The sequence below is a fragment of the Silurus aristotelis genome (genome assembly GCF_946808225.1).
Source record: "Silurus aristotelis genome assembly, chromosome: 18".
In the NCBI taxonomy this organism is placed as follows: Eukaryota; Metazoa; Chordata; class Actinopteri; order Siluriformes; family Siluridae; genus Silurus; species Silurus aristotelis.
In genome coordinates, this window is record NC_139591.1 from 21,121,866 (window position 1) to 21,138,516 (window position 16,651).

Sequence of the window (16,651 nt, forward strand, 5' to 3'; positions counted from 1 at the left end):
TCTGTAGTCCAGAATTAAAGAGTGAATATGAGACACATAGACGTGTCTTTCTTTTGTGTTTATTTATTGGAAAGTTAATTACGTTCCATATAAATCAACCAGCCCGTTAATTAGGAAATTATAATAATAAAAAAAAACAGGATGTGAATTTGAGTAAATTAACACAACGCAAATTCGCCAAAAAATAAAATAAAAGTAACGGTTTTCTTTATTTATTGTCCACGATATGTATATATTAACTATTAAATAGGTGAAAATATAATAAATTGTTTGTATTTAATAATGTTTCCGATTTCTTTTCTTCAGAAAATATGTATAATATTTTGAAAGAATAATTTTATTTTCAAGTAAATAGATTTCGGTCCTAAATGTCATTCGCAATCGGTAAAAACGCATAAACTTCTGATGTATTTCTAGAAATACAGTATTATTTTGTGGTGAGAAAAAACTTGTGGGATTATAAAATGCACTACAGCGACACCTTGTGGCAGAACGTGCAACAACAGCGCTTGCTCTCACCATAAACAAAATGAAACAAAATAAAATGAAACAAAAACAAATGACTGAATGAACAAAAGTTTGTGGACACCTGAGCATAAGATTGGGGTGTGCGTTTTGAACTTTCCGTTCCCAATCCAGTCCTCGTTGGCTGTTATATTAACCTTCATTCTTCTGTTGGGTTAAAGTGCATTCAGTTCTCAAATTCACCCCAAAGGTGCTTAATAAGGTTGAAGTTTTATAGCAAGAGATCTCCCACTCCAACCCATGTCATGGGGCTGGAACATGGCTGAAACAGGTTTGGGTCTTTAAGCTTGTGAAAAGGGAACATTTCTTGCTACTGCATCAAAAGACACCCTATACAATTGCATGCCTCCAAAAACCACATACGGCTGGAAAAATCAGGTGTCCTAATACTTCTGTCCCTACAGTGCAGCTGTAACTCCAGTAAAATCATTCAAACAGTATTTTCTACATTTGTCACCATTCTGGATATATATATATTTTTTTGCTTTACTTGTAATAATAATGTATGTCTGGATTATTGCATTAATGTGACGGTTTTCGCCACCAGATATAAATCGTAGGTGTTTTGCAGCAAAAACTGGAGCACACATTTCTGTAATGACCCCATTTAAACTACATCAACAAAACGCAAACATAAAGAACGAGTTGTTTAGTCATTCCAGTGCTTATCGAGTGCCGTCCACCTCCACCCCGCCCCGCCCACGTGAGAAGTCTACCACGTCCATCTCACAGTGGGATTAGCAAATAAATGATCTTAAACATATGGTATAATGAACATTTTGGTGTTCAGCCCTTAATCAACCTTTTTTTTTTTTTACTTACCGTTTTCCAGTGAAATTCGACGTCAAAAACTATTTCGCCTCGAATTCCAGCGGAGACTCGACTTGTCACAAACATTACAGCAGAGAGAAATTCTTTCTTCACGTTTTCCAGCGTGTTCGGAAACTGGGGTCAGAGCTTGGGGTCAGTCGTAATACAGCAACCCTGGAGGAGAGAAGGTAAAGGGCCTTGCTCAGGGGCCCAAGAGTGGCAGCTTGGTGATACTGGGGTATGAACCTCCTCCCCCCGACCTGTAAGCCAGAGAGATTTCACTTTCTCTTGGTTCCCCTTGTTAGAGATCTCGGAGATGAAGGACATGACCGCGATAGTGGTGTAAGTTGTTCTGGTGACAGAAGAAGAATTGAGAGATTAAAGCGCCGCCGCATCGCTGTTTCGGTGCCACTGCAGAGCGACGGTTTGTTCTAAAGTGGAATGCAGAAGTCGCTCAGGATGCACTTTTCCTTTAAAAGTTCTCACTTTTTCTGTAGCTGCTTATAGAGTCCATTTCTTTGAAAATGCATTGAGACTTTTTTGGGGGAGGGGCAACACTGAGCGAGACAGTGAAAGAGACGCTACAGTTAGAGTCACGTTTATTTACAGCAGAATCCTGACTGGATGAAGGGGAACAGGTTCAAGGAGGTGAAAACGTTTATGGTACAGCACGTCAGGATCCATAGGTCACTACACAGTTCTTAATTTATTTTATTCTTTTTTTTTTTTTTTTTTTTTTTTTTTAAATCCACTTTTATACAGAATCCATTTGGCCGTATCGCAAATGTGCCAACGGAGCCCAATCCGACGCCCTCTGCTGGCAGGGAGTGAAGGACAAGAAAAGAATATATATAAAATAAAAACACAAACAATGGGACAAAATAAAACAAAAAAGAAGGAACCTTGTCCTAAAAAAAAAAAAACCTTTTGGAAATGGTGTCAGTGTTATGAGGTGTGGCTAGCAGAGGATCACGGAAAGGGGATTGTGTGTAATTCGACAGCCGCGATGCCTCGGAACGTGCCGTGGTCAGGAGAAAACAAAAAAAGTTCTCTGTCCCTGTCGGAGATCCAGGGGGCCCAAAGCGTCCGGGGTTTTTTTTTTTGTCGCCCGAGCGCTAATGTTTGTGCAATCGTACTCTCGTTCGCCGAAGCCCTGCGCGTGCCCGAGTGTCGCAGTGTTGCCGTGGGCTTCCTGAACGACGACACACTGTACACTTCACATGCAAGGCCAGACAACTCCGAGTTAGAAATAATAAAACGGGTAACAGGAAAAAGAAAAAAAAGAAAAAAAAAAAAGGAAAAAGAAGCGGAACTAAAGAAGACCTCGACAGACAAACCAGCAATCTGCATTCACACACGCGCGCACACACACACAAGATTTCAGTCTCTTGGGCCAAAATAACCGTCTGAAATACTGAAATTAACAGGGGACGTAAGCCATGAGGCATGAGCCATTCACCGCATTATTTCATGTACACGTAATATTAAAACACAAATTCTGTTGGATTCTTATTACAGGTGGGTTTGAAGAAGCCGCCTCAACGAACAGAACACGGTAATCGGGACCCGGAGGTTTGTCAGGATCGTCGGCACATGCCTCCGAGCCGCACTGCCTCTAAGAGACGCCCGCAATCGACTGAAAGAGCACCGTTCTGAACCTCATTTAACCGAGGTAATGCCATACATTCAGTTCAGTCAGACACACACACACACACACACACACACACACACACACACACACACACTCTTTCAGGTACTGAAGCCCCTGCCACCCTTCAGTCCCTTCCTAAAAAAAACCCCGTGTGGTTCACAGTTCGCGCGGGTCATGCTGATTCGGGAAAATAATCCACACTGGGTGGTGCGGCACATTTATTTTGGACTCGTTAATGAGCTGCACGTCCCTTTAACCCCCTACAATCAGAAATCCGTGTTCGAGACAAAATAGTTCCTGTTCCCTTTTACCTTATAGCAGCTATAAACACACGTTCTCTCTCAGGCTCCTGACTTGGAAACTCGGAAACTCGCAGACTCCGTAAATTTTTTTTTGCTCAATCAGTGCGTTCGGCGAATTCAAATCAAACACTGTGCTTTCGGTTCGTTTTTGCGCCGCGTGCGTTTACAAGAATAATGGAATAGTGTTTGCGTATTGGGATTTCTTTAATTGGTCGGAATGAACGGCGTGTCAAATTCCCATAACCGAGCATGCGGACCGAAGAGCCGCAACTCGATACGCTACTAGTTAATTAAAACAATCATCTATTTGAAGAAAAAAGAAAAAAAAAAGAAAAGTGAAATATCGATGATCCAAGTGAACGATTTGCTAGGATTGAAACCACAGCGTGTCGGAACCGGCGTGTTAACAGGTTGACGAGCTGATCGGAGACGGGGGCTGTGCTGGGGGACACGTCTTTTGGAGCGAGGAAATGTCCATCAAACTATTCCTTTAAACGAGGGAACGAATCAGAAAACACAAATATGGTGCATCTTTTGGATTTTGAGGGAAGAAGAAAAAAAAAAAAAAAAAAAAAAAAAAAACAATTCCCACCGAGCCCTGAACACCTACAAAAACCTACAAAACACACACACACACACACACACACACACACACACTCATATTTGATCACACAGACACACACACTTGCACCCCAACATGATAATCCTAATACATGTGGACGCATATATACATAGAGGGGGCATTTCATTCTCAACAGCGAGGACACGCTCCGATTCATAATGCGCCGTTTCTGTATATGACAAGAATAAAATCTTTCTAAATAAAAAAAAAAAACACATCTGTAAAGTGGACATCGGGGGGGACAGGGACGCGAGAGACAGAGAGAGAAAGAGACGAGAAGCAGAAAAGCATCTGTGACCTTGTGTGTGTGTGTGTGCGCGCGTTTGTTTACGTATGTGTTGGTCCCCTCAGGCTCGTCACTGTCCTAAACTGAGACCGTCTCAGCGTCTTGTCCGTGGTTCAAAAACAAAACTTAACTAACAAACAAACAAAAACAGAAACACACCAACACTCCGTAATGCAAATCCGTAACGACGCTGATTAGAAAAAAAAATCATCACGTGGAGCTCAACGAGCGCCGGCTTGTGTCCCGTAAAGACAAGTCTTTAGATTAAGGAGTGTCCTCTCAGTCCAATAGGGACCCAATGGGGAGATATATGAGAGAGAGAGAGAGAGAGAGAGAGAGAGAGACAGAGAGAGAGAGAGAGAGCGAGCGATGGTAAGGAAAAAGAAGTGGTCTGTAAAAGAGAAGGTGAGTGAATGTGCTGAGCAGAATCCATCTGGCAGTGAAGTCGAGCTGCTCTCCATCTGAACGAATAAGGAGACGATTGGATGAGTGCGACTCCCCCTCCCCCCTCCCCTTCCTGCTCTCACTCCTCTCCCTCTCTCTCTGTATGTGTTGAGGATGAGTTGATTCGAGTGCTGCCCGTCTCACTCATGGCCATCATACCTCCATGAACCGGGAGCTGGTGGTCTTGGTGTGGAAAGGCTCGGACCACATGCGCCGCAGGTCGCCCTGGAAACGTAGACGAGAAGACAAAATGGTCAGATGATCCTTTATGTGTAGGGACATGGCTGTTTTCTTTCTTACACAAGGACAAACTGACGGACAGACAGCGACACACACACACACACACACACACGACAGACACATACACACACACACGACATTCAGAGACGGGGACACACGACATTCAGAGACGGGGACACACGACATTCAGAGACGGGGACACACGACATTCAGAGACGGGGACACACGACATTCAGAGACGGGGACACACGACATTCAGAGACGGGGACACACGACATTCAGAGACGGGGACACACGACATTCAGAGACGGGGACACACGACATTCAGAGACGGGGACACACGACATTCAGAGACGGGGACACACGACATTCAGAGACGGGGACACACGACATTCAGAGACGGGGACACACGACATTCAGAGACGGGGACACACGACATTCAGAGACGGGGACACACGACATTCAGAGACAGACACACACACGTCTCGTCTCGTCTCTTTCTCTCTCTGTCTCTCGCGTCCCTGTCCCCCCCGATATCCACTTTACAGATGTGTTTTTTTATAGACACACACGGCATTCAGAGACACACACACACACACACACACACACACACACACACACACACACACACACACACACACACACACACACACACACACACACACACACACACACACACCATTCAGAGTCTGACAGACACAACACAAACACCCCCACAAAAGACAGACACAAAAACATGAACTGATACTGCTAATAAACTATATGACAATATGCAAATGTAACTCTATAAATGTAGTGAATACTGGTGTGTGTGTGTGTGTGTGTGTGTGTGTGTGTGTGTGTGTGTCTCCCAGGCAACAAAACCTTAAACACTACTAAATTAAATTCATTAAGCGTACAGAATCCTCTCCACGGTCCCAGCACACACACACACACAGCAGTATAACGTCCACATAAAGTTCAGTGTAAATATCAGCCCAGTTTCTTTTTTTTACACACGCTTCAGGATCTCACTTCTGAAATAACAGCAATGTTCAACATCCACACAATTCTCAAAAACTCTGAACTCTACTCAGAAAGCCAGGAGAACTCAACGGATGTAAGAGAACTCAACCCTCGATGTAGAACTCAAGCCTCATGGTTTCAGAGTGACCTGCTCTACACATCAGACGTAAACGACGAACGGGGTGGAGGATCACAGGTGTTTGGAGGAAAGCAGGAGAATTCTGCAGGTGTGACTGTATGGAAGTGGTACCTTCAGGTAGGCCATGGTGAGCAGAGGCAGCAGGGTGAAGGGCACCAGGTACAGCAGCGCGGGTTGAGCGGCACGGTGAATCCGAGACGCCACGGTCGCAGTCAGCAGACCTGAGAGGAGAGAGCGAGAGAAAGATAATGATGAAATATAATGTTTGTAAAAACAGGAGACATCTCACAGGACGTAGAATCTATGGGATTAGAAAACTCTACACACACACTAGAAGATCGGAAAATACTACATACAGTCTACAGGTTCAGAAAACTCTACACACACACACACACACACACACACACACACACACACACACACACACACAGGATTAAACGCCTCTACACAAACACACACACCCATAGGATTAAACGCCTCTACACAAACACACTATTGGATTAGATCATTCTACAGAAATCTGGCTGCAGATTCCTACGGAAAAACGTCATTAAATTCATAATAAAACAAGTGATTAAGTGAGTCAGGGGTGAAATAAGTAAATAAAACGTTCTACGGGCTCTAATTGTACACAACCATCTGTTGCTCATTAGTTCCTGCCTACAGGATCACCCCCCCGCCCCCCCTTCCACCAACCATCTAAAAACCACAACTCCTCTCCCATCACATCTGTATCCTACATGGAACTCACCCACGAAGTAGCCGATGAGGGTGCAGTGGAAGTAGGAGACACGTTGCATGCGCCCGGACATGTTGGCGGGGCTCCCTGCCTCGCCGCTTGCCTGCTTCTTGTAGTTGTCATAACGCAGCACGAAGCAGAGCAGCAGTCCGGGCATGACGATGTCGCCGATACCCAGCATAGAGAAGTGGCTTCCCGTCGAGCTCGGGAACACCAGCTTGCCCGGCAGCGAGAGGCGGGGCACGTCACGGCCCATGCTGGGGCCCAGGTGCAGCTTACGGGAGATGACGTCCAGCGGGTTATCGGCCGGCTGCGTGGCCACTTTCACCATCACGTTACTGTTAAAGATGTAGGCTGAGAAGAAGACCTGAAGGAGGGAGATACACGCGGTTACACTCGCGCTTGGAAATCTACAACCCCAGCCAACGTGCGGCGTGTGTGGTGTTCTTACCCAGAACACATCGTAGATGAGGAGCCCGGACAGGAGCAGACAGGACACCTTCAGACTCGGGAGTCTCACGAAGGCGATCATCGCCACACACAGACCCATCGCCAGCGCTGCGCACACAAACGTCATCGACATCAATGCATGATTACATCATTCACACACTTTACAGTAAATACTTGCCCTACCTTATCACATGGTTTCAGACACACTATGACTTTCTGTACTCTGTTACAATGCCCTCTTACAGCATGCCCACATGGAACAACCGGAATTACCCCCCTAATAGTGTGTAAGAAGCAGAAGGGCAAAATGTATAAAGAGTCAGAAAACTACAGAGTTATAAAACCACGCAGACACACACGCGCAGACACACACGCGCAGACACACACGCGCAGACACACACGCGCAGACACACACGCGCAGACACACACGCGCAGACACACACGCGCAGACACACACGCGCAGACACACACGCGCAGACACACACTGTATAGAGTTAAAAAAACTCGTCAGACAGTTTACAGGGTCAGAAAACCACACACACACACACACACAGCGTATAGAATGAGAAACACACACAGCGTATAGAATGAGAAACACACACACACACACACACACACCGCGTATAGAATGAGAAACACACACACACACACACACACACACACACACACACACACACACACACACACACACACACACACACACACAGCGTATAGAATGAGAAACACACACACACACACACACACACAGCGTATAGAATGAGAAACACACACACCGTATAGAATGAGAAACACACACACACCGTATAGAATGAGAAACACACACACACCGTATAGAATGAGAAACACACACACACACACACAGTATAGAATGAGAAACACAAACACACACACACAGTATAGAATGAGAAACACAAACACCGACCGTATATAGAATGAGAAACACAAACACACACACACAGTATAGAATGAGAAACACACACACACACACACACACACACACACACACACACACACACACACACACACACAGCGTATAGAATGAGAAACACACACAGCGTATAGAATGAGAAACACACAGCGTATAGAATGAGAAACACACACACACACACACACACCGTATAGAATGAGAAACACACACACACACACACCGTATAGAATGAGAAACACAAACACACACACACAGTATAGAATGAGAAACACACACACACATACACACCGACCGTATATAGAATGAGAAACACAAACACACACAGCGTATAGAATGAGAAACACACACACATACACACCGACCGTATATAGAATGAGAAACACACACACACACACCGTATAGAATAAGAAACACACACACACACACACAGCGTATAGAATGAGAAACACACACACACACACACAGCGTATAGAATGAGAAACACACACACACACACACAGCGTATAGAATGAGAAACACACACACACACACACACACACACACCGTATAGAATGAGAAACACAAACACACACACACAGTATAGAATGAGAAACACACACCTTATAGAATGAGAAACACACACACACACACACACACACCTTATAGAATGAGAAACACACACACATACACACCGACCGTATATAGAATGAGAAACACACACACACACCGTATAGAATAAGAAACACACACACACACACACACACACACACACACACACACACACACACACAGCGTATAGAATGAGAAACACACACACAGCGTATAGAATAAGAAACACACACACAGCGTATAGAATAAGAAACACACACACACACACACACACACACACACACACACACACACACACACACACACACAGCGTATAGAATGAGAAACACACACACACAAACAGCATATAGAATGAGAAACACACACACACACACACACAGCGTATAGAATGAGAGAAACGCACAGCATATAGAATAAGAAACACACACACACACACAGCGTATAGAATGAGAAACACACACACACACACACACACACACACACACACAGCATATAGAATGAGAAACACACACACACACACACACACACACACACACACACACACACACACACACACACAGCGTATAGAATGAGAGAAACACACAGCGTATAGAATAAGAAACACACACACACATACACACCGACCGTATATAGAATGAGAAACACAAACACACACACACACAGTATAGAATGAGAAACACACACACACACAGTATAGAATGAGAAACACACACACACAGCGTATAGAATGAGAAACACACACACACAGCGTATAGAATGAGAAACACACACACACACACCGTATAGAATAAGAAACACACACACACACACACAGCGTATAGAATGAGAAACACACACACATACACACCGACCGTATATAGAATGAGAAACACACACACACACCGTATAGAATAAGAAACACACACACACACACACACAGCGTATAGAATGAGAAACACACACACACACACAGCGTATAGAATGAGAAACACACACACACACACACACACACCGTATAGAATGAGAAACACAAACACACACACACAGTATAGAATGAGAAACACAAACACACACACACAGTATAGAATGAGAAACACACACCTTATAGAATGAGAAACACACACACACACACACACACACACACCTTATAGAATGAGAAACACACACACATACACACCGACCGTATAGAATAAGAAACACACACACACACACACAGCGTATAGAATGAGAAACACACACACACACACAGCGTATAGAATGAGAAACACACACACACACACCGTATAGAATGAGAAACACAAACACACACACACAGTATAGAATGAGAAACACAAACACACACACACAGTATAGAATGAGAAACACACACCTTATAGAATGAGAAACACACACACACACACACACACACCTTATAGAATGAGAAACACACACACCGTATAGAATAAGAAACACACACACCGTATAGAATAAGAAACACACACACACACACACACACACACACACACACACACACACACACACAGCGTATAGAATGAGAAACACACACACAGCGTATAGAATAAGAAACACACACACACACACACACACACACACACACAGCGTATAGAATGAGAAACACACACACAGCGTATAGAATAAGAAACACACACACACACACACACACACACACACACACACACACACACACAGCGTATAGAATGAGAAACACACACACACAAACAGCATATAGAATGAGAAACACACACACACAAACAGCATATAGAATGAGAAACACACACACACACACACACACACACACACACACACACACACACACAGCGTATAGAATGAGAGAAACACACAGCATATAGAATAAGAAACACACACACACACACAGCGTATAGAATGAGAAACACACACACACACACACAGCATATAGAATGAGAAACACACACACACACACACACACACACACACACACACACACACAGCGTATAGAATGAGAGAAACACACAGCGTATAGAATAAGAAACACACACACACATACACACCGACCGTATACAGAATGAGAAACACAAACACACACACACAGTATAGAATGAGAAACACACACACACACACACACAGTATAGAATGAGAAACACACACACACAGCGTATAGAATGAGAAACACACACACACACACACACAGCGTATAGAATGAGAAACACACACACACACACACACACACAGCGTATAGAATGAGAAACACACACTCACACACACAGCGTATAGAATGAGAAACGCACACACACACACACACACACAGCGTATAGAATGAGAAACGCACACACACACACACACACAGCGTATAGAATGAGAAACACACACACACACACACACACAGCGTATAGAATGAGAAACACACACACACACACACAGCGTATAGAATGAGAAACACACACACACACACACACCGTATAGAATGAGAAACACACACACACACACACACCGTATAGAATGAGAAACACACACACACACACACACACACCGTATAGAATGAGAAACACACACACACACACACACACCGTATAGAATGAGAAACACACACACACACACACACACACCGTATAGAATGAGAAACACACACACACACACACAGTATAGAATGAGAAACACACACACACACACACACAGTATAGAATGAGAAACACACACACACACACACACACACAGAGTATAGAATAAGAAACACACACACACACACACACACACACACAGAGTATAGAATAAGAAACACACACCTTATAGAATGAGAAACACACACACACACACACACACCTTATAGAATGAGAAACACACACACATACACACCGACCGTATATAGAATGAGAAACACACACACACACCGTATAGAATAAGAAACACACACACACACACACACACACACACACACACAGCGTATAGAATGAGAAACACACACACAGCGTATAGAATAAGAAACACACACACAGCGTATAGAATAAGAAACACACACACAGCGTATAGAATAAGAAACACACACACACACACACACACACACACACACACAGCGTATAGAATGAGAAACACACACACAGCGTATAGAATGAGAGAAACACACAGCGTATAGAATGAGAAACACACACACACACACAGCGTATAGAATGAGAAAAACACACACACACACACACACACACACACACACACAGCGTATAGAATGAGAAACACACACAGCGTATAGAATGAGAAACACACACAGCGTATAGAATGAGAAACACACAGCGTATAGAATGAGAAACACACACAGCGTATAGAATGAGAAACACACACAGCGTATAGAATGAGAAACACACACAGCGTATAGAATGAGAAACACACACAGCGTATAGAATGAGAAACACACACAGCGTATAGAATGAGAAACACACACAGCGTATAGAATGAGAAACACACACAGCGTATAGAATGAGAAACACACACACACACACACACACACACACACAGCATATAGAATGAGACACACACACACACAGCATATAGAATGAGAAACACACACACACACACACACACACACACACAGCATATAGAATGAGAAACACACACACACACACACACAGCATATAGAATGAGAAACACACACACACACACAGCATATAGAATGAGAAACACACACACACACACAGCATATAGAATGAGAAACACACACACACACAGCATATAGAATGAGAAACACACACACACACACACACACACACACACACACACACACACACACACACACAGCATATAGAATGAGAAACACACACACACACACACACACACACACACACAGCATATAGAATGAGAAACACACACACACACACACACACATACAGCATATAGAATGAGAAACACACACACACACACACACACCATTTTAGATGGATGTCAGACAGAAGAAAAAGTACTGACAGAACATTTTATAACTTCGTTCATCTGGTGTCTGGAATCATAATTAAGACTCTGCTGGCTTTTTTTTTTTTTTTTTAAGTCACTAAACATTAGGTTCTGAACATCGTTGTAGGGTCAAATAATAAACCTGGATATACACACAGAGCTGCAAATGTGTGCGTGTGCAGGAGGGGGTTTGTGTCAAACCCAAAAATCTCTACCTCTAATAAACACCTCTGTTCATTAGTCCTCGGTCTCCTAAAGTTTGCTAGCAGGCTTGTGTACGGAAAGCTGGAAAGTCTTGTCATTGCAGTTGTGGTTACACGAGATGCTGTATATTTACATACGGTTTGGAAACACCCTGATTTTTTATGGTTTTTGAAAGACACAAACATGTTCCTATGTAACATTCCCTGCTACAAAACAACTAAACCATTAAGCTTCCACCTCCATGTTGGAGTATGGGGTGAGGCGAACATCTCTCCTGTCCTCCGTCTTACAGAAGTCTATTCTATTCTATCAAAAATGTCCGGTTTTGGACGCCACAGGACTTCGATCACGGCCCAATACTTGCGCGTTTTTTGCCTTCAGTGTGTTGCATAGAAACGAGGGCAATGCACGTGTCTCCAAAAAAACGTAAAAAACCGTTTCCAAACTTAAATATAAATGCAGGCACTGTATAAAAAAAGGCCGCATGTTTGCTCTTCAAACGTTAAAAGAAGCTTGGAAAGTGTCACATCGCTACCCGGAGGTGACAGTTTGACGAAAATTACAGTTACATGACGAGTTTGTTGCTCTCAAAAACGGTACAAGACTCGGGGTTCCTTCACACTTTTGGAAAGCACCGTATTCTCGACTTTCTGTTTTCTGGCAAAATATCGGATCGGATCCTCAGGATAGCGTCCTACACAAACGTGTCGTCCACGTGTCGCAACAGCAAAACAGTCGAACGAAATGTGCACCTACACCGCAATAGGAAAAACTTTAGCAAAACAAACAAACGTGTAAATATGAAAGCGAAGGAATGAAAGTACAGGGTTGGAAAAAAACAAATAAATAAACGTTTCCCCGTCGACTAAGACCGAGGATTAGACGAGACAAAACACTAATCTAAGCCGAACAGATTTGTTTTGAGAAACGAGCGATGTGGAAAGATGAAAAGGATTCGACACGCGCGACTTGTGATCTGGAAAATGAGCCGCCGCGCTAAATGAATAGTTACGAACAAAAAAAGTAAATAGAACAAAAAAAAAAAAAAAAGATGAAAGTAGAAGCACAGTGTAACGTGAGACAAAAACAAGACACTTTCCAAGAGCCTTCAGTCTCACACACACACACACACACACACACACACACACACACACACACACACACACACACACACACACACACACACACACACACACACACACACACACACACACACGATCCTACCGTCCATGAGGAGCCAGTGTCCTGTGAGCACCCAGATGAGGACGAGCATGACGGAGAGAGAGAACGAGAGCAACTCGGCCAACGTGAAGCGGCCACAGCAGCCGAACGAAATCCTGCACAAACACACACACACACACACACACACACACACACACACAGTTACACATGAGATAACTCTTGTTGAATGATGAGAATCATTCGGAGTTCAACCGAGGACGTGGTCCTACACGGCAATGATTTGTTTATTTGTTATTTACAGGTTTTGAATATTTCCAAATGAGCACCGGATGAAAGCAACCCGAAGACTTCGGATGTTTATTATGCAACAGCGTCTCATACATTACATACATACGAAGGAAGATGAATCATTTTTTTTTATTATGAGCAGCTCATTCGCAATACGTTTGCACTTAATTAATGACCTTGTATGTGTGTGTTTGTGTGCGTTTGTTGTAGCACAGCATATAAAGGGCAGACATGACGTAGGGTTTCTCCACCATCTCTAATGCATCTTCATGTTCTTATCAGGAGTCATTTAGCATTTGAAAGGTAAAGAATAGAAAGAAAGGTGCTTTATATTTTCACAGCACAGTGAAATTCTTCCTTCGCATTATTCCAGTGATGTTCGGAAGCTGGGGTCAGAGCGCAGTCAGCTATGATGGAGCACCCCCCAGAGCAGAAAGGTTTAAGGGCCTTGCTAAAGGGCCCCAAAAGTAGCAGCTTGGCCTGGGGCTTCGGGTAAAGTTTAAATATTAACAATTATAATAATAATGAAAGGTTACAGTAATAAAAATAAAAAAAACCTTTTATTAAAAAAAAAAATAATAAATTAGGAGGGAACATTTCATTTCTAGGTATTTTTTATTTATTTTTTTTTATTTATAAAATCAACAATAGACGTGGCCTTTTTTCAGGCTTGTCATGTTTACTGGAGGAGTCATGTGTTTTTCGTTAAATATTTTTATAATAAACATATTACCGAAAAACACATTTTTATTCGCCTATAAAGCAGCATGCGGGTCACATGACTCCTCCAGGGCGTAATGTGAAGTTGGCTGAATCCCAAACGAATGTAGAGAAACCCTACACTATTTCCACTTCCTGTACATTGTGCTACAACAAACACACAAAGTTCATTAATTCAGTACATTTCGGTACAAATGAGTCGTTTTCTTACAGCAGCATTTATCAAATAAAATCTCTCTGTAGCTGTAGAAATCACCTGCGGGTGCATGTGACAAGAAGAAAAAACCTGAACCGGCGTCGTCAGTGAAACGGTTTAACACCTGGAGGTTTTCTCGGCTCAGCGCTGTGAAGCCAATAATGTCAAAGCGTCTATTTAAAGACTCGTCTCCTAAATCCGGACTAATTATTCCAGACATCGTTTAAAAGTTAGTTAAACCTCAGTTTATACTCGCTTTTTTTTTTTTTTTTTTTTTGCATTAAAGTAATTTAGAAGTAAAGCACCACCCTGAGAATGTGTGTTCACTCCATATTTTACTTGACCGGATTGGAAATAATTATTATTCAGGTGTATTAATGCTATGAGTTCATGTGCTGCTGATTAAGACAAAGCAAACAACATGTCTGCAAGGACAATCAACTTCCACAGCAAGCCTGAAAATAACAGTTCTAACACACCCTATATAATGTTTCTATAGCAACATGTCCCTTAACATCCCTGAAAACTGCCGTTTCTATAGCAACATGTACAGTGTACCTGAAAACTGCCGTTTCTATAGCAACATGTACTGTGTCCCTGAAAGCTGCCGTTTCTATAGCAACATGTACGGTGTCCCTGAAAGCTGTCGTTTCTATAGCAATGTGTAATATAGCTAAAAAAAATGCTGTTTCTATAGCAACATGTACGGTGTACCTGAAAACTGCCGTTTCTATAGCAACATGTACTGTGTCCCTGAAAGCTGCCGTTTCTATAGCAACATGTACGGTGTCCCTGAAAGCTGTCGTTTCTATAGCAATGTGTAATATAGCTGAAAATGCTGTTTCTATAGCAACATGTACAGTACACATAAAACGCTGCTCCTATAGCGATTTGCTGTTTTTATAGCATATGTGGCATGCCTGAAAAATGCTGTTTCTATAGCAACATGTATGAGATATACCTGAAAATGCTGTTCCTATAGCAACATGTATGGAACAACCAAAAATATTGTTACTATAGCAACATGTTTGGTAAACCCAAAATGCTGTCCATAACCTGCTGTTTCTATAGCAACCTGTGTGGCATGCCTGAAAATCCTGTTTCTATAGCAACCTCTCTGGCATGCCTAGAAATGGTGTTTCTATAGCAACATGTATGACATGTCTGAAAATGCTGTTTCTACAGCAACTTGTTTGGTATACCTGAAAATGCTGTTTCTATAGCAACATGTATGGCAATGAAAACATGAGAAGCAGCCACATGGCAGTGAGGCGAAGGAACATCTGGATTACTCTTACTTGTTCTGCGGGGAGCAGGGCCGCGTCAGGTACTGGCACATCGGCAACAGCAGGAACGCAAACGCTATAGTGGCCAGAACTGAGAGACAGAGAGTAAAACGAGCATGTCAATGACCTGTAAGTGGACAATAATTACATAC

The 16,651-nt window shown here is 43.0% G+C and overlaps 1 protein-coding gene and 1 long non-coding RNA gene across 2 annotated transcripts in view; both read right to left on the minus strand.

The window, feature by feature from the left end:
* Nucleotides 1–16,651, minus strand: part of LOC310741248 — a 248,859-nt gene that overhangs the window by 153,287 nt on the left and 78,921 nt on the right. The gene's annotated exons all lie outside the window — the stretch shown is intronic.
* Nucleotides 1,918–16,651, minus strand: part of sppl3 (signal peptide peptidase 3) — a 37,214-nt gene continuing 22,480 nt past the window's right edge. The window contains exons 5-10 of the mRNA XM_083568812.1: nucleotides 16,512–16,590; nucleotides 14,052–14,164; nucleotides 7,215–7,321; nucleotides 6,776–7,130; nucleotides 6,136–6,245; nucleotides 1,918–4,865 (exon numbers count right to left, since the gene is read on the minus strand). Of these exons, the coding sequence (XP_083424938.1) occupies nucleotides 4,794–4,865; nucleotides 6,136–6,245; nucleotides 6,776–7,130; nucleotides 7,215–7,321; nucleotides 14,052–14,164; nucleotides 16,512–16,590 (836 nt within the window). The 3' untranslated portion in view covers nucleotides 1,918–4,793. The remainder of the gene's footprint in view (nucleotides 4,866–6,135; nucleotides 6,246–6,775; nucleotides 7,131–7,214; nucleotides 7,322–14,051; nucleotides 14,165–16,511; nucleotides 16,591–16,651) is intronic.